Source organism: Fundulus heteroclitus, chromosome 12 (assembly GCF_011125445.2).
Source record: "Fundulus heteroclitus isolate FHET01 chromosome 12, MU-UCD_Fhet_4.1, whole genome shotgun sequence".
NCBI lineage: Eukaryota > Metazoa > Chordata > Actinopteri > Cyprinodontiformes > Fundulidae > Fundulus > Fundulus heteroclitus.
This window is the reverse complement of record NC_046372.1, coordinates 15,664,899-15,690,403: the sequence shown is the minus strand read 5'-3', so window position 1 is coordinate 15,690,403 and position 25,505 is coordinate 15,664,899. Positions and strand designations below refer to the sequence as shown.

The following is a 25,505-nucleotide window of genomic DNA, read 5'->3' as shown; positions in this document are numbered from 1 at the left end:
ATGAGTGTTTTTACCTCTAAATAAGATAATTAGATATAATGCACATGAAATAAGTTGATTGAGATGAGTTGTTCCTATTTTATGTGTGAAAATCTTATTCCGTTAGCACATCATCTTATTCACCTGCTCAAATCAAGGGCAACATTCAAGAAAGTGTAGCTTTTTAGTTTAGTTTTTTTTTGCAGTGTACAACTTCCAGCAGAACAAAGTTTGTTGTGGAAAATCTCCTGCCTGGGTTCGTCCTTGAACGCTCCACCGCCTTCACTTTCCAACCATTGGATGTTTTTTTTTCCATATCCTCAAACGAGCAACTTGTCTCACGTGCACATTTTGTCAAATCTGCTCTTCTTCAAGGTGCTCCCATCGTCGTGTCCTTCCCCCACTTCTATCAGGCCGACCCGGCTTACATCAACGCCGTCGACGGGCTCAACCCCAACGAGGAGGAGCACGAGACGTACCTGGACCTGCAGCCGGTACGGCAAACGCACGAAAAGGCAGCGGCCGACTCTGATCCGCTGGTCTCGTCCGAATCAGGATCTTTTATTTCAACCTGCACCGTGCGGGCTGCTTAAACGTTTTCATGCATTTACCAGAACCAGGATTATTATACAAGCATTGGGCCTCTAATGATTCATTTGAACTGATTGACGTTGGGGTTGCTTTTACAAAACGGTCCTGGCTTCCCCGGTGTTTCTGTGACGCCACAGCAGCAGTGACTGAAAGGCTTTAGCCTTGGTTGTACCTGGTTGTTTTTTTTGTTTTTTTTTATAGTTGACTAAGAGACGTTGCTTATCTTATATCCAGCCAGGGTTACGGCAGACGCTTGTTTATGGTTGTAAAATGGATGACGGGTTGAGATCCAGCTCACTGAGAGACATTTAACCAAATGTTCGCTGGCATCTGTGCTTCTACTGTTGAAGCCTGTTGGTAAAATTTTGTGGATTAGATCTAATCCACTACACTGCAAAAATAGAACTAAAAATAAGTCAAATCTTCTTGAAATGAGTGTATTTGTCCTTGATTTGAGCAGGTAAATAAGATGATTTGCCAATGGAATAAGATTTTTTCACTTAAAATAGGAACAATTCATCTCCATCATCTTATTTCAAGCGCAGGATGTCTAATTTTCTTATTTTAGGGGCAAAGATACTCATTCCATTGGCAGATAATCTTGTTTACTTACTCAAATCAAGGATGAATAGACTAACTTTAAGAGCATTTTACTTGTTTTTAGATCAGTTTTTGCAGTGTATAAACTCAGGGTTGTGTAGCCAAATTGTTAAGCTGCTGTTTAATCGTTCTTCTCTGGAAAGAGAGAACAAGTCAAGTAAGCACAAAACAAAATGAATCATGGCCGCATCATGGCGTGTGTGCCTGCTGAAAGCCATTGACGGTGTGTGTGTGTGTGTGTGTGTGTTTTTAATCTGATTGTGTCCTTTTGAAGCAATCAGTTGAGTTTTCCTAGTCAAACGTGTGCAACGATATAAACGCGTTTATGTGGAAACGACCACAAAGTAAAGTGCCGCTCTGCTCTGATCTCTTCCAGACCACAGGGGTTCCCATCCGTGCCTGCAAGAGAGCTCAGCTCAACATTATCCTGAAGAGAGTCCCAGGCTTCCCGTAGGTTTCACCGTTAAACTCTGACCCACTTTCCTGTTGCAACACATTCAGGCAGCATGTGGAGCCAGATGTTCCTCCTAACCTCCCCCCCACCTCTCTCTCTCTCTTCTTTTTTTTTTATAGCAAAACTAGGTTCATCAACGAGACCATTTTCCCCATCATGTTTGTCAACGAGGTGAGGCTCCGCTCTCAGCCGCCAAACCCACCGATATTTCGGTAACGATAACCCTTAACAACGCGTTCTCCTCTGTTCTCCAAATGTTAGACGGCAACCATCGACGACGACTCGGCGTCTCAGATGAGGACGCTGCTCCTGATCGTCACCCTCGTGTCCAACTTCCCGCTGCTCATCGTGGGCCTGGGCATCATCCTGCTGCTGGTGCTCGTGGTTTTATTCTGCCGAAACCGCCAGAAGAAGGTAAGGAGCGGCGGCTTTGCTTCACGCTGAGCCGCGGTAACGGTCCCGCGTAGCCGGCCGCTGACTTCCACTCACAGGGTGAAACGGGTCTAGCCTCCACATCACACTGCAAAAACGGATCTAAAAATAAGCAAAATGTTCTTAAACATGGTGTTTTTGTCCTTGAATTGAGCAGGTAAATAAGATCATCTGCCAATGGAATAAGTATTTGGATGCCTAAATTAAGATAATTAGACATCCTGCACTTGAAATAAGACGATGGAGATGAATTGTTCCTATTTTAAGTGCCAAAATCTTATTCCATTGGCAGATCACCTTATTTACCTGCTCAAATCAAGGACAGATACACTAATTTTCAGAAAATTTGACTTATTTTTAGTTAAGTTTTTGCAGTGCAGACCTCGGTTTTAAAGTGTTTCTGCACGTTTAATTGTTTTCTGCAACAAGCCGCACTGAGCTGCTTGCGAGTTTAACACAAAGTTCTGCACACATTTACTAACACCGCATGATTTCTCTGCAGCCAAACCAGCATGAGCAATTCAGGATCAGATGATGCTTTTTTTTAAAATTTTATTTATTTTCTTTTTATGTGCTGCTTTGAAGCCTCGGTGTCTCTTTAGGCCACGCACAAGGCTTCGTACTGTCAGGGAAAACGGGCCCAGTGTGACAAAAGCAAAGGGCCATAAAAATGATCTAGGGCAGGAAATGGAGATGTGGGGAAAAAATATTTAAACAGACCTTCATTTTAAACAGCAATTCAAAATCAATACTGACCAGGCTCTGTCTTTATTATAGTGTTACGTTAACGAGCTGACCGGAGAAACGGTCCTCCACTTATTTAAGTCACTCTTTGTTGCCGTCACAAGGTGTAAAACAAAAGGAGAGGAAAAAAGTAAATAGATTCTTCTTTTAACCTCATTTAACAATGTGATGATTAATAAAGTCCCAAGTCATCGACAGTCTCGCTTATTTAAAAAAAAAATTAAAAAAATGTGAAGAAAACTGATTTTCTCTTTATTGTTTTTTCTATATGATGATCAGGGATCAGAGAAGGGTTTTTCATATAAGTTGATAAAGTCATCAGACTGTAAAATAGAGATAAAAAAATTAGGGAAACAAAGTACAGGGGGAAAATCTTTCTAAATAAAACATGTTTATATTGTAATAGTGACGGCCCTGACTGAGGGGTTATTCTTTAATAATAATAATAATAATAATAATAATAATAATAATAATAATAATAATAATAATAATAATAATAATAATAATAATAATAATAATAATAATAATAATAATAATAATACAGGCGTGTTTAAACCATAGCAGACAAGGAGCCTGATGAAGACCACGCTTGGTCACAATATGTCGGTCAGTACTTGATTTTAAACTGCAGTTTAAGATAAAGACGTTTTAAATGTTTCTTCACAGGATCCACAGAAGAACCTTTGCTTATTTTGCGTTACCTGGGCTTTTCACCAAGTGTGACCCTGCATGTCTTTGTAAAACTGAAGCCAGGACATGCTTACTTACCGTAGCTCAGCGTTAACACTGGAGACCGTTAGCCTGGCTCTGCCTCAGAGAGGAAAAAGTAACTCCATTAGCACCGATCAGATTTGGTGCATGTTTTTTTTTATATGAAAAAAAAAAAAAAAAAAAATTATATATATATATATATATATATATATATATATATATATATATATATATATATATATATATATATATATATATATATATATATATATATATATATATATATATATATATATATATATATATATATATATATATATATATATATATATATATATATATTGGATAAACAAAGCTTCTGAGCATTGAAGTGAACTAGGATGGATTTTCTTTTCTCACCATAAAAACTTGTACTGCTAAGGCCAAGCGGTACAAGCGTTTATTCCTGAGAAAACCTTTAGGACATGCTTAATTGCAATGTAATGTTTTATATTAACAATGTTTTGAGTTTAATTTTCTGTTTAACCCCCCCTTTTTTTCCTTTTCTGTTCTAGAATGAAGTAAAACGTATTGATTTTACTGAAGCTTTTCATTCTTTTACTGTAAGTCTTCAGTTTCGCTTTGTTTTTATTCTCATTTTTAAAAACTTATACAGCTTATTTCATTTATTATTATTATATTTTTTTAGAGATGCATCGATCAGAATCTTTTTGGCCTTTTTGCCTAATATTTGGAAAGCCTTGCCCTTCCGATTAATAATTTTACGCCGTCCCATTAAAAGAACAGAATGAAACTAAGATAAAGGAACTACAAATAATTCAAATAAATTAATAATAAAAACTGTCCAGCCTTTCCAAATGTGAGCAGCCATTTATTATTTATGTTTGTAAATGGAGAAAAAGAGCAGAGGCTGTAGATTACAAAGTTGACATTTAAACTAGCTTTAGCATCTTATATTAGCCATTAGCATGGCTAGTAAGATAAGAAATACCTTGCTGTCCCTCAATGGGGATATTTGAGACTAAATAGTGTTTCTATAACATCGGTGTATATATTCTAATCTAGAGGCTGTAGTTCCTTACCTTCACTGAGCTCTTCAGAAGCCGGCCAACGTTTGTAAATCCATCTTCAATTCAATTAAATTTTATTTATATAGCGCCAATTCATGAAACACTTTCCAAAGTCAAATTCAATCAAATTATACAGATTGGTAAAAAAAAAATTCCTATCTAAGGGAACCCAGTAGATTGCATCAAAGTCCCGACAAGCAGCATTCACTCCTCCTGAAGCGTAGAGCCACAGGGAGAGTCGTCTGCATTGTTGATGGCTTTGCAGCAATCCCTCATACTGAGCAAGCATGAAGCGACAGTGGAAAGAAAAACTCCCCTTTAACGGGGAGGAAAAACCTCCAGCAGAACTAGAACCAGGCTCAGTTTGAACGGTCATCTGCCTCGACTGAGAAGACAGAGCAGAGACACAACACTGAAGCTGAAAGCTCCAGAGGATAGAACAGCTACTTTGCTGTTCTCCATTAAGCCTTCCTGTTACCTGCTGAAAGTCTCGCTCTCTCTCACAACCTGAATGAACCAGACACGTTTCAACATGTAAACAAAAAAAAAACATTGTTTCCTTTTATAAATGGCTGTCATCAGTCTGCGTGTCTTCCCTCAGTGAGGGCGAGCACACACAGCGACCTGGTAGCGTTTAGGCGCGGTGCGTTCACTGACCGTTAGGGCAACTTTTAAAGTTCCAGACTGGCCGTCCACCAGCTGGAGCCAAGCTAAAGTCATCGGCCAATTTTTCGGTGCATCTCTAATTTCTGATTTATCATTTGTAATTGTTTTCATGCAACATGACATATTTTTGTTTTCTCGCTTTCAGCGTAATTTATTTATTTATTTGTTGGTTGATTTAAATGTATCGCCATGTGGATTTAATGTCTGTTTTCTTGTGGTTCACCGTAAAGCATTTCAGTCAAAGCATTTGATCCCATTTTGATGTTAATTTAAAAAAAATAATAATAAAATAAAAAAAGGTCCGTAACAACACTTTCCATCCCCCTCCCCCCCGGCTCTTCCCTTTCAGACGGCAAAAGACGACACCGCGTACACACAAGTCAGCGACAAACCGGACGACTCGTCGGACAAGCCGGCCAGCCAGCCGACGAAGAACGGCTCCTACATTGCCATGTCTCCAGTGGAGGCCCAGAAGTGTTGATTGAGGACTCCCTTCTCCAAGCCAGGAGGTCTGGAGGGGTCTGAGGGAGCAGCAGCACAAAGGGGGGTGTGGGATGTTTCCTCACCGTGGGGTGAGGGAGGACCGGGAACACAGCGGGACACAAACCCGACACATTGTTTAGCCTACAGAGACCATTGATCCTCTCCCTGAGCACTCTTCTGACTGTCCAGCCTCCTCCGCGCTACCTGCCAAGCATGGCCGCCACTGCCTGCAGGACCGCTACACAAACCCCGCCCCCTCCCTCACAGAGCGTAAACATCTCTGTCCTGGTAGGCCTTGAACACAGAGGGACTTTTTTTTTTTTTTTTTTTAAAAACTAGGAAGCTGGACTCAACCAGACATTTAACTTTTTTCCATAATTCTACCATGAGGGAACATGAAAAACTTTAGACAGTTGTTACACACGGACGCATGATCCTCTGACGAAACTCCGTGTTTAGCAGCCGGCGTTGTTACGGTCGTATTCTGTCAGCGCTGCGAGAGGAGGAAAAACTTTGAGCCTTCAAGAATAATAAAAAAAAAAAAAAGCCCTCAGACAAGTTAACAGTTTTGCTAACAAACATAAACTTAGTATATTTTGTAAAGAAAGCAGAAAAATAAATCAACTGAGCCTTTTTTTTTTTTTCCAATACGTTAGTGCACCTGCAGGTTATACACGTTGCACTTCCAGAATGAGTCAGAGAGTCTCTGTGTGCACCTTTATTTTTAAACGGACTACTGTTTTTCCTAATGCAGGCACAGTTTAGTATGAAACCTGAGATACTCGTGATTTTTTGACCTTCTCTTATTCACCTTTTTTTGCCTAAAACACTATTTACAGAGTGCTGATATTGCGAGAAAAGTCCTCCTTGATTTGAGGCGTTGTTGCTTTAAAACGATTGAAAACATATATATACAGCAAAAAAAAAGGAAAAAAGGAAGAGAAACAAACAAAAAAAAAAAAAAACACCAACTTGACTTACAAGGGAGGCTTGAACCTGCTTTCTGCCTTACCAGGGTTCAAGCGTATTCAGATAAGCTGGGAACACTTCTACTGTACATACACGTAAAGGGGAAACTAACTCGAGATACCTCTGACCAAATCCAGCTGGCGTGCCGAGAGACGCTAACTTTCCTCCAGTGTCGACGCTCCACCTCGTCCTCACGGCTCCTCGTTAGAGACACAGAGAAAGGAACAACAAAAAAAAAAAGAAAAAAGAAAAGCACAATTTGGACTGCGGGACTCTTTGTTTTTTGTATTTGCAGCTGATCTGTCGGAGATGACGTCAGGTGCCGTTGCTCGTTTCGGTCCCGGTGTTGCCGCTCGCCGCTGTGCACTCACTCAGTTTGCCAAGGAGCTGCAGGCGTTCAGGCGAACTCGGCACACTGCACTTGAATCACTGTTTGTCTTACGTCGTCTTTGTGTCTCACCCTCTGTGTCCGCCACGTCTGTCAGAACCTCCTCTGGCGGTCTCTGCCAGGGAGCGAATTTAAGGCCATAATACCGTCTAACAGAAAAAAAAAAAAAACCCTTCCCTGCACTTTGCCTGGAAATGGTGCCAGTCTTGTTTATTTGTGGTTATTTGTCCTGATTGTTTCAATTCAAGTGGTCCAAATGTGTTCAGCGCATTTCAAAGGTTTGTCTCTGTGTTACCTGCTTTCAGACACCCGTTGGGAGTGTCATCTTTTTGATATTCTTGTTTTTTTTGTATTTGTTACTGCTGCTAAAATTGCCATAACCTATGGACTCGTGTATTTGTATTCACCACCTTGTGCTCTCAGTGGGTTTCTGGAGGCTTTTTTTTTTTTTTTTTGCTGTTTCCAACCATTTTTTTTTTTTCAGGACCTGAGCACAAGACGTAAAACCCACCAGACTTGGTGATTAATAATCACTCTATAATCTATCAAACTGAAATCACTCATTTATTTAATAGAAGATAAATCTGAGCATATCATACGTATCATTTTTGGAGGCTATTATAGTTGGTTAAAATGTCTTTAAAGGGGTTTGAGCCACCTTTGCATCATCTGCGGCACTATCTCCATTATTTTTTTCTATGCTTCTGCAACATAGAAATATCTTCAACTGCAATTTTGATCAGTTCTGAATTGCTTTTTTTAAAGATGCACCAAAATCCATCCAAAAATCAATTTTTTTTAAGTGCGTTCTTTGCGCTAAGCTAACAGTTTCATATTAAATGCTCAATAATGAGTATTATCCTAACCTCTGAGCCAAAAGCCAATGTTTGCATCAGTATCGAGCTCTTCCCCCCTCGTGTTAATCACCCACCGATGAGCCTCCGTATCGCATCTCCATGCATGCCGCTCCCACCTTGTGCAAACGCACACAGTTCATAGCTGTTCACCTGGCTTAATATCCCTGAAACACCTTAATCCAGGGAGCCGTGTCATCCCGTTCAAACACGGAGGCCCGCTCCGCACTCCATTTTCGCCGACCCCACCGCTCTGGTCCTCCGAGCCCATTGGCTCGTCCACGCTCGACCAAAGATGACCCCAATCGATCCGCTCTCGGGCCGCCGTGTTTGCTCTCTGTGATAACTGCTGTGCCACTAAACCGCCGCCGCCTAACTTAGAAAAGGAAGGGGGGGGGTAAAAAAAAAGAAAAAGAAAAAAGGAAAGAATTGTGCCACTGCTTATTATGGGAAGTATTTGTAACAGTGTTTGCGTGAACGCAGGTATGAGTGCGTGCCTTTTTTTTTTTTTTTTTACACGAAGGCGAAAGAATAAAATAAAAACTATTGAGGGGTATTGCTTTTCTTTCTTTTTTTAACTCGGTGCAGAACACAAGTTATCGGTTCTCTTTGAGAAGCAAAAATCTCAGTATTACGTAAGACGAAGCAATACAGAGTTGTGTAAGAAAAAAGAAAAAAAAAAACCTTAATTGTGAATGTTTTCTTTTAAAGGGGCCACGTGATATTTAAGTTTGTCTTGAGTTCCTGTGAGTTGTAGCATTACATTCTTCCTTTCCGTAGAGTCATTTAGTCATTTCTTTTCTTTCCACTCGCAATCATTTCAATTTTTTTTTTATTTGTACTGAAAATGTAAAAATAAAAATATATATATAAATATATATATGTATAATGGTGTAAAAGACGGACCAGTTTATGACCAGTGCTTTGAAGAGTCTGTGAGAGTGTTCATGAGTGGTTAACATTTCTGTGGAACTGGAGTGGTTCACTGGAAGGCTGATTATCTTGACGGGACGTCACACATTTAGATGAATGAAGCCCTCCTTTTGCTGATTTCGTGCCATACCACCCTTCTGTTACTGATTCCTAACGAGCGCATCTCCCAGTTTTTTTTTTTTTTTGTTTTGTTTTTTTTTGATATCCTAGCAGACATTTCCTTTGAAGACGTACTAACTTGTTTTGCTGCTGAAGATGACAATCCCCCACCCTTTTGTCATGTTAGGTGCAAAATTATTTCAAAGTAATATTCATTTTTAGTTTTGATAATTTACACTGCACAAATGTTTATACCGTGCTTTTTGTAAACATTTCTAGTGTATTTGCAGAAAAAAAAGAAATAAAAGTTGCAAATAAGTGCAAAGTTTGTTTCTTGTATCTTTTTTTTCCCCTCCTTCTTCTTCTGGTGCCTGTTTTTAAAGATTTATCTGCTTTGAATTAGATGGAAATCAAACTGCACTGCAAAGACGGATGTAAAAATAAGTAAAATGTTCTTAAAATGAGTGTTTTTGTCCTAGATTTGAGCAGGTAAATAAGATTATCTGCCAATGGAATGAGTATTTTGACACCTAAAATAAGATATTTAGATTAACTGCGCTTGAAATAAGATGATGGAGATCAATTGTTCCTATTTTAAGTGCAAAAATCTTATTCTATTGGCAGATCATCTTATTTACATGCTCAAATCAAGGAAAAAGACACAAATTTTAAGAAAATGCTACTTATTTTTAGTTCTGTTTTTGCAGTGTGGATCATAGGTTTGTTTAAACATAGCTCAGAACATCAAAATTTAAGCAGATTTTCAGGCTGATTTTTATAAATGTATAACAAAAAACAATTCTGGGTGTGTAAATAATGCACATTTGTGGATTTAACAGTCGACTGAAGCACCTTGGGCAGGAATCACGGCCTCACCTCTTCTTGGGTATATCTTCACAAGCTTGGCACACGCGTTGCTTGATATCCATCCGCTGCAGATTGTCTCACGCTCAGGTTGGACAGCAAGCGCCATTATTATAATCAGCCAGATATATAATCAGATTTAAGTCCAAGCTCCAGCTGAGCACGCTGCTGGAGCCAAGCCAACTTTATTTATAAGCGCTTTAAAAACGGCACAACTGACCGAAGTGCTGCAGAGACATGTAGCGCATACATAAACACGAGCAGTGAGAGTAACATACAATATCAAACACAAAAGATGTTGTAAGAAACTTGAATAAAATGGATAAAGTGAGGTCTTGTCATGCTACGTCAAAAAGCTAATGAGAAAAGGTGGGTTTTCAGAGCAGGTTTGAAGAAGCCTGTCTGATGTGTAATATGTTCCAAAGCCTTGGAGCTGCCACAGGAAAGCTCTGTCTCCTCAGAGCCTCCTGAGCCCCTCCTTTGTTATCCCAAAGCCTTATTCTGAGAGCCGCTGCACCCTGAAAGAAGCTTAATTGAAAAATCTTAATTTGGCTTCTGTCGTCTCGCCTTAATTGGAGAATAATCGCACAGAAAAACTTCCTTGCAACGTGATGCTGCCACCACCACGCAGTCGTCAGCCCGAAACGCTAGACATGAAACTTCAAGTGCAGGGCAAAGAATTCAGTTTTAATACATCATTAGTTCTTAAGCTTTTATTTATTCTGGTCTGATGATCTCTAAGGTGCCTTTTGGCAAAAAATCAAGCAGGGATGCACCATTTCTTAAGGAGTGAATTTGGTCCTGCCACACTATTATAAATTTATGGACTGCATTAGCAAGGATCTACTATCTGGATTCCTCTATCTCCACCGAGGTCTGCAGTCAAATTCATTGTCTTCCTTGATTATTTTCTGCTCTCATATACCTAATTGACTGTGTTGCCAAGATATAAACAGCACCAGACTGCTTTGCTAGACAACTAGGCTCATTTTGAAGTGTCTTTACTTAGAATCGGTATAGTTTGATTGGATTTTTTATTTTATTTTTTTTTAGGACAAAGTACCTTGAGATGACGTGTTGGTGTTAAATAAACTGTACTGAGACCAATGTGAGCCTTTCAAACGCATCCTTGAGTTTCGAAACTCCAAAAAAGTTTTAGAAACGAGGATCTTCTATGGATATCAGACAAACCTCCGCTCAATTTTGAGCATCAAAGGTTTGAATATATCTTTTACCTGTAATGTTTAATTGTTTGTTTTTACATTTAAAAAAAACTGTGTGCCATTCATTATAGGTCCTCTGAAATAAATTATCGCCAAATTAGTCAGAATAAATGTGAGCAAAGAGGTGTGAATGCTTTCTGGTGTGTCGGTAGCTCAATGGGTCGATGAATTCAAGACGTTTTCAGACTGAAGCTGACATAAAGGCTAAAATTTGACATTTAGAGTTGACAGCTGACTGAGTCTCTATGCATGTTCTGGCTCTCACCTCTCAGACTTTGCTCAAAAAACTCCCACTTCAATGGCACTTTTAAGAGATTTTTTAATACACAGTCAAACTACTTAGAAACAATGACTTTTTTCCTTCCTATGCAGGAGGACCTTTTGTATTTTCAATTCTTATAGCTTTCAAAAATTCTATTTATGAAATAACTCTAACTTTATTATAAGTCAAACCATTTGGCAATGTATAAAAGCAAAACCTTTCCTGTCCTACCATCACCAACGTAAACATGTGGAGTTTGTTAAACAATTAGAGAGCTTTAAGTAAAGCCGTATGTTTTAGTCAGATGAGAGCAATGCTGAGCTTTATAGCAACGAACACCGCATGTTAGCGTGGCGTGAAATAAAAGTATAAATATGTGGGGAAAGCAACTCATCCCCACTGTTAAGGATGGTTGATCTGACATGACGTGTCTCCCTGGGAACGGAGAAAATAGCATAATGACTTCACTGAGATACCAGATCTGGTGGATTTATATAAGAAAACTGAAAACGGGTCATCGTTGGGTCATTTAGCTCAGCAGCGCTCCAGTGCGAGCCACCAGAACTGAAACGTTTTCAGAAAGAACTGAACGAAAGTCCGGTTGCCTCCGATTTAAGCCTGTCTGCAGTTGCGATGATCCGGATAACTGAGAATTTGCACAGGCATCATATGAAGCAAGAACAGCAATAAGTGTTGCACATTTGTTTTTGTTGGAAACAAATATTTGTTAATGCGCATTTGTTTCCCCGCACATAATAAATGCAATCAAACTAAATGTTTGATTTTTGTTAGCTTTTCAGTGGGAAGTTACTGGTAAAAAAAAAAAAAAAAAAGAATAACATATCGTAGCTTTTTCCACAGGTTTTCCAGGCGTGCCGACAAGAGCAATCGGCAATGCTTTGACAGTTATGGAAAAAATGTTTTAAAATCATAACCAAAGCTAGAATGTACATCTGAGTGTTAGAATAAACCAAAAAATATAAGGATGAACCCAGAATGTTAGATGAATAGTTGTAGTACATCAATAAGTGACTCTGCCAGGCATTAGACTTGGCAGCAACTCCACCAGACAGATGAAATTATTACTGACTAAACTTTTTTTGTTAGGCCTAATATTCTCCCTTTGAAATGTGCCTTGACTTTGCAGTTGTTTACAGACCTTGCGTGGAGTTGTTTAATTTCCTTTTTCCCGGCAGACGACAGAGCAAGACCTTTGCGCAACTGCTCAGTGAATTCAGGGACACGCCCTTCGGACACAAGACATTGAGAAAACGAAAACCCCAAAGCGTGACTGTTTGTTTTGCGTCACTGCTTTGACTGTGAAACCCACAGCCGAAAGCCTTCGGATCGGGTCACAGGTTGCCGCGGCTCACGTTAAAACCGGCCCAGAGATAAATGTGCGAGTCCACGAGGACACGGTGAGCACACAGCAGCGGCCTTGTCTCCGTTTTTTCTGCCTGTTAGCCTCCAGCAGAGGCTCTGTGTCTCAGCTCTTAGGAGAACTGCTTGGCTTTCGCCCTCAAGGTGATCAGATCCGGCGTCTGTTGACGTCAGCATGTCCTTCACTCATTAAATTAGGTTTTAAGACTTTTTGAGTTTTGTCGATCTGTTTTCGGTTTGCCTATAGGAAACTTTAAACGGTTGAAACCAGATATTTAAAAAGGCCGCATGAAAAGATTTATAGGTTGTTTTTCTACCCTCATTGTTGGACATTAAATCAGACTAAATTTGCCAAAATTATTTCTATTTGCTAAATGCTGGAATACCCCGAGAGAAAACTGTTTAACACCTTCTTCAGATTCAAACGTTTGCATATGTTTCCTTAGTATTTTTGATACGATAGCCTTTAAACTGCATGACTTGGATGAAACATTCGCGGTCCCCTTTTTTTTGGCCTAATATTCAGCTTTCTATCACCTAAAGAACATTTCCAGGATTAAAGGACTAATGTCTCAGCAGGATCTGGAAAAAACTAATCCATGCATTTATATTTAGTAGAATTGATTACTGCAACGGTGTTTTCACAGGTCTGCCTAAAAAGTGGACCAGACAGCTGCAGCTGATCCAGAATGCTGCTGCCCGCGTCCTCACTAATACTAAGAAAGTAGAGAACATCACCCCAGTTCTAAAGTCCTTACACTGGCTCCCTGTATCTCAGAGAATAGACTTTAAAATCCTTCTGTTAGTCTATAAATCCCTGAATGGCTTAGCACCTAAATACATCACAGACTTGATATCAGTGTATCAATTTTCCAGACCATTAAGGTCTTCTGGCTCCAGCCTACTCTTCAGAACCAGAACCAGAACTAAACAAGGAGAAGCAGCATTTAGTTCCTATGCTCCGATTATCTGGAACAAACTTCCAGAAAATTGTAAAGTTGCGGAAAGCCTGAGTTCCTTTAAATCAAGATTAAAAACACATTTGTTTAGGATTGCCTTCAACTGTTCTAGTTCACTGAATCACCACTTTTTTGTTCTTTTTTCTATCTACATTTTATTCCTACTTGCTTTTATTCAGTTTTATTTTGCTATATTTTAATCATGAAAAGCACTTTGCATTGTCTTTGTACTAAATTGTGCTATATAAATAAATTTACCTTGCCTTGCCCTTTCTCAACAGTTTGCCGGACCTTTGACCCTTACCTCCTGACTGAACTGGCGTGGCTGAGTCTGGTTTGTAGGCCGCCTCCCTCACAATTACTCAGATCAGTTTGTCATCAGCAAACCTGGCGGTACGATTAGAGTCATTGTGCGGTTTGGATTGCCCTTTTATGCAAAAGCTTTGACTTCCTGTCAGATGCCTTGATATGCTGCATCAATGTTTTCACGTAATGTTCTTCTCACACGATGCCATCTGTTGCCATACTTCCCAGTTGGGAAGGCTCGCAAGCTCAACTATAGTTATCTCCAGACTTTCAGTTTAGTCAGATGACATATGCTTTTAAAAAATATCGTTGTCCCTGAGCGCATTTACTGTGTTCTGGCTCTTTGTGCTGGTTTTGGAGTAATGGCCTCGCCAGCGCCGAGCGGCCTCACTGCAAAAAGGGAACTGAAAGTAAGTAAAATTGTCTTGAAATTAGTTCTATTTTTCCTTGACTTGAGCAGCTAAATAAGACTATTTGCCAATAGATCAAAAGTTTTTGCACTTAAAATAATAACAATTAATCACCATCATCTTGTTTCAAGTGCAGGACAGCTAATAATCTTATTTTAGGGGTGAAAATACTCATTCCATTGGCAAATAGTTTTATTTAGCTGCTCAGATTAATGTAAAATACACTCATTTCAAGAAAATGTTATATACTTTCAGTTCCCTTTTTGCAGTCCATGTCTTTACGTGACTCCTTTCACTGTTGTTAATGACGCTCCCTCAGCAGCTTACGTCGGCATCTTCACGAGGTCCTTTGCTTTTCTTTTTTTTCTTTTTTTTTTTGAGACTGGTTCGGATGTTTCACAACAAAACACGTTCAGCTCTGTGACACTTCCTGAACTTCCTGGATATTCCCAGGTTGTTTGATGTTTGTAGAGATTGTCTGAACATATGAACACGGCTCCTTCAGGCATCTGAACATTTAACCAAGGAAAGAATCAGTGTTGTGGTTCTCTTCCTGGTATCTTTTCTGATGTTGATTTATTGTTCTATGCCCACACAAGGAGGCAATGTGTTTGAGGTGTTACCTCCACACCTGTGCCTCCACTAGAAGGCATGGCGACACGGGCTCTCCCAGTTCCTTTACATATTATTTAAAGGACCATCTTAGTGTATGTAAGCTTCTCATTTTGAAGAAACTAAATAAACAAAAAAAAAATCTGCAAAAAGGGAACTAAATGTAAGTCAAATTTTCTTAAAATTAATGTATTTTTCCTTGATTTAAGAAGGTAAATAAGACAATCTGCCAATGGAAGATTTTTGCACTTAAAATAGGAGCATTTCCTCTCTATCATCTTCTTTCAAGTGCAATATATCTAATTATCTTATTTTAGGGGTAAAAATACTCATTCCACTGGCAAATAGTCTGATTTACCTGCTTAAATCAAGGAAAAATACAGTAATTTCAAGACGATTTGACTTACTTTTAGTTCCCTTTTTGTAGTGTTTTCACTTTACATGAAGAAACAATCCATAAAGCAAACAAGAAGGTTTAATCCCTGGGTTTCAGAGACACTGCAGTTGCATTAAAAAAAAAAAAAGGCTCCAAAAAGGTGCTGACTTTGAAATTAATAATCAAACGAGTGAGAGTGCAAACACTCTGGTGTGAAACGCTGGTGACTTTTTGTTTTTCAAAGCTCAATTCATCCTCGCAGAGCGGGAATAAAACATTCACTGCGTGCCTCTGACATCCGTCTTTATTTTCCTCAAACTAAACACAACTCACTCTGCGTTCTGAGACACTCCGTCCTGGCTGGCTCATCGGACACATCCGGGACCTTATCAGCGCTGTCGACGGGGACACAACAACAAATTGTCCAGCTTGTGACTAAAACTAAACAAAAGAATACCCACACGGCCGTTTCAAGTGGCCACTTTTCAGCAGATGTTGCCTCCTCACGCTGTATAAACACACGCAGTGGAGGTCACACCAGCTACGGCGGACAGCTGAAAGGATTTTAGAACTGGCCCTCGAAGTTCAAGTGGTATTCAAACCACTTGAACTTCAGCCCAGATAGTTGTGAATTCTAACCCATAAACCGCCCCATTGTAGCTCTGGCTGTACGCTTACGGTCTGCTGCCATACTGTTTCCATTTTCAGAGGACCGAATGAACTTTGCTCTGTGAGGCATTCAAAGGGTGTTGGGACATCACTTTACCACCTAACCCTGCTTTAAACTTCTCCAACGCTTCCTCCCTGACCTGTCTGCTGTGCTTCTTGGTCCTCGTGACGCTGTTTGATCACTAATATTCCCTAACGAACCTCTGAGGCCTTCACAGCTGGCTTTATACTGAGATTACACACAGGTGGGCTCTATTTACTAAGTGGGAAATTCATTGCATTGCACTTTATTTATGGGCATCGGGGTTTAAGAGGCTTTGGATTAATACCAGCCTCACTATTCAGATTTTGGTTTGTTAAACCTTTTGAAATTCACACAAAACCGATGTCCTGGTTTGGTCTTCCTACCAAACAGGAGCTGTTGAGCTTTTCGGTAATAACGAGACAAAATGTGGAAACGTTCTCTAAACCCAGCAGCCCCCAGTACTGGAGGAGGAATTGAACCCTCATTTTATTGTTCATCACTATAAGTTCCCTTTTGTTAAAAATAGCAAATCTGGTATCCACAGATGATCTAAAATTAAACCAATATTATTTAAATGGAGTAATTGTTGAATTCAATTCAATTCAGTTTTATTCATATAGAGTCAATTCATGATACATGTCATCTCAGGGCACTTTATAAAGTTACAAAGATTATACAGGTTGGTCAAAACGTTTCCTATTGGGGTTTTGATGTAGTAATTTGAATCAGTTCCATTCAATTCAATTCAATTTTACCTATATAGCAGCAATTCATGATACATGTCATCTCAAGGCACTTTCCAAAGTCAAATTCAATCAGATTATACAGATAGGTCAAAAAGTTTCCTATCTAAGGAAATCCAGCAGGTTGCATCGAGTCATGACAAGCAGCATTCACTCCTCCTGAAACAGTGTAGAGCCATAGTGGTCGTCTGTATTGCTGATGGCTTTGCAGCAATCCCTCATACTGAGCAAGCACGAAGCGACAGTGGAGAGGAAAACTCCCCTTTAACAGGGAGGAAAAACCTCCAGCAGAACCAGAACCAGGCTCAGTGTGAACGGTCATCTGCCTCGACCCACTGGGGGTTAGAGAAGACAGAGCAGAGACACAGAAAGCGCAGAAGCTCACATTGATCCAGGAGTACTTTCTATGTTATATGGTAATAGCAGATGATCTGTCTCCCCTGGATGATAGTATAAAGCTTGGTACTGCACATTACTCCAGACTTTTTGAATTGAGAAAGCTTCCTGGAGAGGAAGCGAAACGTCTTCAACTACGGAAAACAAGTCCAGTTGCTTTGTTTTTTACTTTTTTTGGGATCATTTTATTTTGAGCAAACATATAGGTGTGCATGTGTATTTGTGCATAAAAACAACAACAGATTACTAACAGAAACAGCGGAAAACATGTCAGCGTGAGCTAAAATGAACTGGTCTGATGAAGAATCCAGTTATGCCTCCACTTTTCAGGTCATCAAAAAGTGCACAAGGTTTCAGCTTCATGGAGACGACGAGCAAGGCGAACAGTTCACTTAGACTGAATCACAGGATTCATGTCAATAAAGTCACCTCTTCATTAACCGGTTCTTTTAAGCAGGTGTTTACTTTGGGGAGGAAATGTTGCTAAAACATTCAGCTGGGGGCATTTAAATCAAAAATATATTTCTTTTGTTCCAACAGCTTTCTGCTGGGCTCTTCGCTAACCCTCGTTGGAGTTGCGTAGCAGTAGACATGAGGAAGGGACGGTTAAAGAATCCATAATAAGGAATCATACGCTCTATTTGACGTTTAATTGTTTCATTCAGACGCGTTCGTTAGGGCGTAGCTCCAGCAACTGTTCAAACTGTTAGGACCTCCTGCAGACTGCCAACAACACACTGTCCTCCTCTTTGTCCCACCCATCAGCACAAAAGGAGTTTCTGTGTTGGAAGATGAAATGGCCAAATGTCGGCTTCCAGGAGGTGTAGAAATCCTCGCTGCACTTATTTTTGTCCTGCCTGAAATGTTTCGGGCTGCCTTTTGGGTGTTGAATAATGAGTATTTACTATTTTTAGTGTGTTTTTTTTTTTAACTCCCACTTCTCTAAATGGCTTTTAGCTGTGTGTGCATGCTTATCCAGCCTGTTTGTCTCTGTGCTGCTGTGCGATTTGATTGGTCCCTGCCAACTAAATTTTATGGATATTTATCAGTTTTTGTTTTATCAAATAATTGTTAAACACTTTATTATGGTATTGTTTCATAAAAGAGGTCACAATTACAGGCTTAATTTACTATTTATTTTTGGAGATCAATAAACATTGGAGATCAATTAATGCACAAAGGAATACCCATAAAGACATGGAGGAGAGAGTTTGGCACAGTCCTGACCTCAACCCTATAGAACACCTTCGGGATGAATTAGAGCGGAGACTGAGAGCCAGGCCTTCTCGTCCAACATCGGTGTCTGACCTCTCAAATGCGCTTCTGGAAGAATCACCAAAATCTCCCATTAAGGGGTCCATGAAGTTCAAATACATCAATAGAAACACTGTTACCTGTGATCCTGGTCTTCAGGGCCCACAGGTTTTTCATGTTTTTTAACGTGAATTCTGCTCCAGCACACCCGATTACTGGATCAATGTGTGCTTCTGTGCTTTTGTGTCTCTGCTCTGTCTTCTGTAACCCCTAATCGGTCGAGGCAGATGACCGTTCACCCTGAGCCTGGTTCTGGTTCTGCTGGAGGTTTTTCCTCCCTGGTAATGGGGAGTTTTTCTTTCCACTGTCGCTTCATGCTTGCTCAGTATGAGGGATTGCTGCAAAGCCATGTACAATGCAGACGACTCTCCCTGTAGCTCTATGCTTCTCCAGGAGTGAATGCTGCTTGTCAAGACATTGATGCAATTAACTGGGTTTCCTTATATAGGAAATGTTTGACCAATCTGTATAATATGATTGAACTTGACTTTGGAAAGTGCCTTGAGATGACATGTTTCATGAATTGGTGCTATATAAATAAAATTGAATTGAATTGAACTGATTCAAATGATTACATCAAAACCCCGTTAATCACTCATTCATTTCAGATTTGAGTTAGGTGTGTCGCAGCAGAGAGGCACCTGTAACTGGCAGGAAACACGGCTCTGAGGGACTTAACCCTTAAACAGGCAGGAGTGGAAAATAAGTTGCAAAAAATAATCAAATTGTATGACTTATCTCTTTAGGCCCTAAGTGAAATATTTCCACATTCAAAATTTATATATATTCAATATTTTGGATTTTATGAGTTGTATCTCCCACGATACGTTGCCCTATTAAGGTATAAACAGCCCCAATGATAAACATATTACTGTTCAATTTGATGAAGACAAATTATACATTGTTGTATTCCTTGGTCATTTACATTACACACAGCACTTTTAAAGTTTATTTTATTCATTTTTACCAATACTCGAATTTTACTAATCTCATAACAAAGTGACACAAAAATGGAACATATTTAACTTTTTGTGCACTAAAGATTACACAAAAACAAAACACAGCAATTTCATTTTTGCATACACAACGTGTTGGTGAAATTAAGATATTACTTTAAAAACCACTGATTTAAAAGTATTTTAGAACGCAAAAGGTTTTCTCTCTTTGCTATTATTTTAAAAGGGTTATTGTCATTTTATCGGGCTCAAATACTCTAAACCTCTTATTTAGCCTCGATAATTAAATGGTGAACTCTTCAACTCAGATGATAAACTTTGACTCATATACAGAAGAACGTAACAGGCTGATGCCGCCTGAACGAGTGAAGACCAGCCTGATATTTGACTGATTGTCACAACTTCACTGAGCGACTTGCATTTAAGTGACTCAACGCTAAAAAGCGCTGACTCCCTGTTATTTGGGTTTGTTGTAAAGAGCCAGATGACCTGTTCCTCTCTGATCCCGGTCATGTTAGATAAGCCGAGGCTGTAAGCGTAATAGTGTTACACATGCGTTCATGCAAAGTGCCCAGATGTCAAACCATCCCGCTGATGATTGTTTGTACAGCGACAGAACAAACACAGGGGGGGGGTTGAGCAATAGTTTCCCAGTTTGTTCGCTCCTCCGGGTTTCACACTGCTGACTCTGATGTCCGTAAAACAGTGGAAAGATATCAGGCCTCCATGCATGTTAGATAACCCAGAAGTAAAATAAAATCATGAACTTTAACATCAAGTGCTGCTTAGGTTCTGCTGTCTGCCCCAGAAGGTAAAATATGTCCCACACTGTGGATTTTTAAATGCACAATTGAACCAAGTTGGCATTTCCTGGCTTTGACAACATCTGAGCGGGGGAGAAAAACATAAAAAAAACATCATCTGAACATTTTTATTGTGAAAAATCTCACTTTACTGGGTACCACTTTACAATAAGGCCCCCCTTATACATAGCTACGGATAGATGTCGGCAAGAAACAGGTCAGTTTTTTCTTGGCTGCCCTTAATTAATGCATAATTAACACGTATGAATGAGTTATAAGGTGTTTACAGAATAATTAATAACAGATCAATAAACTATTTACTAGCCATCTATAAGAGGAACCTCACTGTAAAGTGGTACCTTTTATTGTTTGTCCTGTATGTTACCTTTCAAACATTAAACTCCAAGCTTCAACAATTGGTCTATTGCGCCCTCTGCTGGCGATTCTAAAACATGCATTCCAGTTAAATCAGAACAAGTAAAAGCAAAAATAATAATAATAATATTTTGAATCAAATAAAAGGACAACAAATGAAACGTTTCACATACGAGCAGATACATTTTATTAATGTAAATACACACTTCAAAGATTCAAAAATGTTATTCTTGAAATAAATAAAGTCAAAATAAAATCACTCCGACCAATTGGTTTGGCTGGAGCAGACGTCTTCAAAAGCTTTTCTGAAGCAGAAAAACAGTCCAAGATGCCTGTGAAAACTTGTGACAGTTATTTTGCCATGTTTATAAAACTCCTCAAATATGACATTTTAGAAATATTTGCTTTAAAAAATAAGCACATAAGATTACATAAAACCTATAATGTCAGTCAATGAGAAGTGCTGTAATCATAGACTGTAATTTATATTGAAATATTGAAAAAAATCACATCACCTTTATGAATAAATGTATATTGCGATATATATTGATATTGAATAATTGTCCACTCCTACAGGCTTTGAGATGACGGTGGGCCGCCTCCCCTCATCATCCTCAACAACACCATATCTGCTATGGATCATTTCGGGTTCCTGGGGCCGGCTCTCTCTCAGGACCTGAGCTGGTCCTCTGCCAGGCAGACATTTATTAGAGAAGTACAGCCTTCTACAGAAGCTGCTAGTCATCTTCAACACTGCCTTTAGCTGTTTCCATCCATCACTGCGGGGTTTGGCTCATCCACAAGTGAACAATCAGGTCTGGAGAAAACAGCGTCCTCCCTCCATCCAGGAATTGTAGAGGTCTATCGGGTCAGGAAAAGGGCAAACTCCCCACATCCTGGAGTCAAACTGTTCAGACTTTTACTTCTAGGTCGCTGCTGCAGAGCAATATCCGCTAAAACCAGCCGCCACACACAGTTTTGCTCTAGGCTGCAACTCTGATGAACAGAGGACCCAGATGAAAACCAAGCTCATTTGCACCAATCTCACCATGTCTTCTTCTTTTGTTGAAAATGTATATGTTCATATTTACAAGAAAATTTGTACATTTTCTGTATATTTTATTTAAAATCTCCACATCAAGAGCAAAGTCAAACCGAAGGCAAATTCCTTGCTGTATGAAGCAACCTGGCAATTAAACCATTTTCTCATAGCGATGTATTCATTGTGTAGAAAGTGACCTGGAAGTGACAACTATGGAAAACACGTAAACAGGATGGAATCTGAAATAAAGTGTGTAGAATAAACTTTGATTTTGGATAACTTATGCATTAAAAGGTTGATTTAAAACCTACTACCTCTACCTCTGTGGTAATATTGCTTTAATTGAAAGGTATGCATTGCACACAGACAATGTGAAAGCAGCTGTGCATGTAACTAATTTAGGCACTACTTTGAATAATCCATAAAACCTGTTAAAATGTGTTTGTGTTGAACACATCGTAATATATGTAATATAACTGTAAATGCAAAGCTAACAGTAGCTATAGGGTTTGACAACAAGCTAGAGATATTAACTTTTATTTAACTTAAATAACTTTTTTCAAACGGCTGTTTTTACAGTTCATAGATTTGAATGTATGATCGCTCATGGGTTCATACTGTCAGCAAGAAAAATAGAAGTAAAGCAAAACTAACTTCACATGCGCAGAGGTATGTCTCTTGGGGTTAATAACTTTCACAATCACAGAATCAACATTTATTAATAACTTAAACCAGAGAAAGGTTGCTGTTTACTTCAGCTTGGACTAATCTTCAAATCTACCTTTAAAAATAACAATAACCATATACGTATTTCTAAATATATAAAGTTATATATATATTATATATATATATATATATATATATATATATATATATATATATATATATATATATATAGAGAGAGAGGAGAGAGAGAGAGAGAGAGAAAGAGAAGGAGGAAGAGAGAGAGAGAGAGAGAGAGAGAGAGAGAGAGAGAGAGAGAGAGAGAGAGACAGAGAGATTGAGAGAGAGAGAGATTTATATAGACAGACAGACAGATAGATAGATAGATAGATAGATAGATAGATAGATAGATAGATAGAGCATAACTGCATTTCAAATCCTCAGACTGCTAAGGCACCAGCAACATTTTTATGTACAGTGCAAATGTTTTCAGTTCTTCATTTGTTTGTATTTTCCTACAAAGGAGACAGCTCTGGTTTAAATTAATTAAACTTTTTTTTTTTAATCAAGCTTTTCTACAGGTCCTTTGAAGTTTTCCTTTGGACTTCTGTTGGTCCAACAAAAGTCAAAGCTAAGTTTTCTTAATCCAGTTAAGTCTGGTTTATGGAAAATTAAAATAATAATAATTGAACTTTATTGATCTCACAATGGAGAAATTCACTTCTGCATCTTAACCCATCCCCTTGGGGAGAAGTGGGCTGCCATGTGCAGCACCTGGGGAGCAATCTGGGGTTAAGGGTTTTGCTCAGGGACCCAGAGTGCAGTCGCTGGGGATCGAACCGGGTACTTGCATCCTTCTCTGAGTGCAAGCACACTGCTCTAACCACTAGGCCACGAACCCGAAAATGGCTCTTAACTCAGGACACAAACCAGAGTTATGCACACACTATAGACAACTTTAGTTACATTTTTTAAATTTAAAATGTAACTTTAGTTAAATTTTTTTTCTGTCATTTTGACCTATCAAAAGTCTGCCTGTGGTATAATGGGCATAGTCTGTGTCATTCAAACAGGGGGCTTAGGTTTGAATTCTGGTTGCATCAGGAAAAACATCTGGCGTAAAAACAAATTGTAGTGACTGGCTGCGGCGACCCCTGAATAAAGCACCAGCTGGACGGACTCACATTTCTGGCTGTCAAAAAGACATAATTTGCTTATTTTCTTCAGTTACATTTATAACGATACCAAGAAGGTAAACCCCTAAGAGTTACAGCTGAAAACATGGCCTTTAATGCACAATCACACTGAAAGACTATACATCTCTGGCGTTCTGTCACCTTGGATCGTTACTGTTCTTTAAAGCCACGCCTTTCAGGTGCTGTCCTGCCATTATGGTTAGTTTTCAGACGGGGAAGGTCTTCTCTGCACAATGAGCGTTCAGCTTCATTCACTCACAAGGATTAGGCAGAATGTGAGCCAAAAGGTTGGAAAGGCTCAACCAAGATTGTTTTCAAAGGAGAATTTTTGCCTCATCTGAAACAAATAAGGGAAAGAAATGAGGGGTGATGGAAGACTTTTGCACTGTTTTTCATTTGCAGTTATCTGTTGCATTGGAGAGTTTTATTTTATGATCGAGATTTTACACGAACACACAAGCAGCTCACCAGATCTTCTTAGGTGCTGCACCGCTTTCAACACAAGTAGTGCAAACAAGACTTTTATACTTTTGTCATTTATTAATTATTACATTTTTACTTTTCTGATTTTGGTTTCATTATTACTATGTGATCAATAAAAAAAAAACCACCCCCCATGATAGAGTCATCATTAAGAAACATATTTGATTGTGTTTTAACTACATACTGCTTGTTATTAACTGTCTGCCTCACCAGTCGGTGTTGATCATGTTAACCTAATTAAAACGCCATTGCTGTCATTGTATGAAAAAGAAAACACTTAAATATCAATAATAGTTAATGATTATGGTCAGTGATTTGATGCGGAACTTCTACCAATCAGCACTAGAGCCGAAATTTACCTATTCTTCATTACATCTTGGATCAAATTGGAATATATATAATATTAATGTTTCTATATGATTGGATTGGCTTGATTATTAATCTCTAGGATCTATTTGTCTCACAAAGTGCCTTGTGATGACCATGGCTGTTAATTTGGCACCACGTGTAAATTAATTGAATTTATTTCAATTTGTGTTTCAAAAATCAGCATAAGTGGAATCTACGCGTTGTATTTCTGACATTATGTTGGGATGTTGCCTTTAATTTTCTGTGTATTTTAGCGGATTACTGTGTGAGCACAACAATCCAGGACACATGCTCTTGTGTACGATGTTAGTTGTTGATGAGCGGATGATATTTCACCATTTCATCTGGAATCACCTCTAAAGCACCCTCCACATTTATTGGAACCCCCGCAAAAGATATGCAAAAAAAAAAAAAATAATAATAATTATCAGATCTTCATTTCAAATATGATATTAGAAAGACTTCATGATGTTGTTCACTCTAACCAGATACCCAGAAACCGGCCTGCAGCACAACATATCCTCCCTGCATTGCTTAACAGCGGGGATGAACATCTACTCTGTCAAGACTCACCTAGAGTTTTTGTTGCTAAAAAGCTGGTTGGTAGTTTCATCTGATCAAAGCGCATGGTTCTGATTAAACCATTAGAAAAGCTTTTTTCTTATCTTGGCTTCCAAACAACCAGATGGCATGAAGATAACGTCTCACTGCCCCCGGGAAGTTCAACCCAGATGAGTGTGTCATGGTTGCCAGTCAGAGACCCAGTGGAAAATATTAATTTTTCTTCATTTTTTTGTGTGGTGTTAAGCATTATAAGCAAACCCCTGAATGCTAAAAAGTAAATAAAAATAAATAAATAATGTAACCCTTGTTCATTGCATGTGTTTTTGCCTTCATTGTGCGTAATGTGAACCAGGGTAGCCAAGGAGAAATTCTGCCACTGTAACACGCCGTGACTATAAAATACTTTTCACTTTTTTATATAAATATAAATATAAGTATTTTTGAGACCATTTTCAGACGTATGATCTTTTTTTTTTTTTTTTTTTTTCATTTTCAGCCAAAATGACTGTGTCCTGTCACATTTATACCTCTACTGTGTTGAA

At 38.9% G+C, this 25,505-nt stretch overlaps 1 protein-coding gene across 3 annotated transcripts in view; it reads left to right on the top strand.

The window, feature by feature from the left end:
* Nucleotides 1–9,298, top strand: part of scarb2a (scavenger receptor class B, member 2a) — a 43,971-nt gene extending 34,673 nt beyond the window's left edge. For 2 of the 3 annotated variants that reach the window (XM_036144048.1, XM_036144047.1), the window contains 6 exons: nucleotides 355–473; nucleotides 1,547–1,620; nucleotides 1,744–1,795; nucleotides 1,886–2,038; nucleotides 4,066–4,113; nucleotides 5,597–9,298. In XM_036144048.1, the coding sequence (XP_035999941.1) occupies nucleotides 355–473; nucleotides 1,547–1,620; nucleotides 1,744–1,795; nucleotides 1,886–2,038; nucleotides 4,066–4,113; nucleotides 5,597–5,728 (578 nt within the window). In that variant the 3' untranslated portion in view covers nucleotides 5,729–9,298. The remainder of the gene's footprint in view (nucleotides 1–354; nucleotides 474–1,546; nucleotides 1,621–1,743; nucleotides 1,796–1,885; nucleotides 2,039–4,065; nucleotides 4,114–5,596) is intronic. The other variant, XM_036144049.1, reaches the window with a different exon arrangement.
* The last annotated feature ends 16,207 nt before the right edge of the window (nucleotides 9,299–25,505 follow it).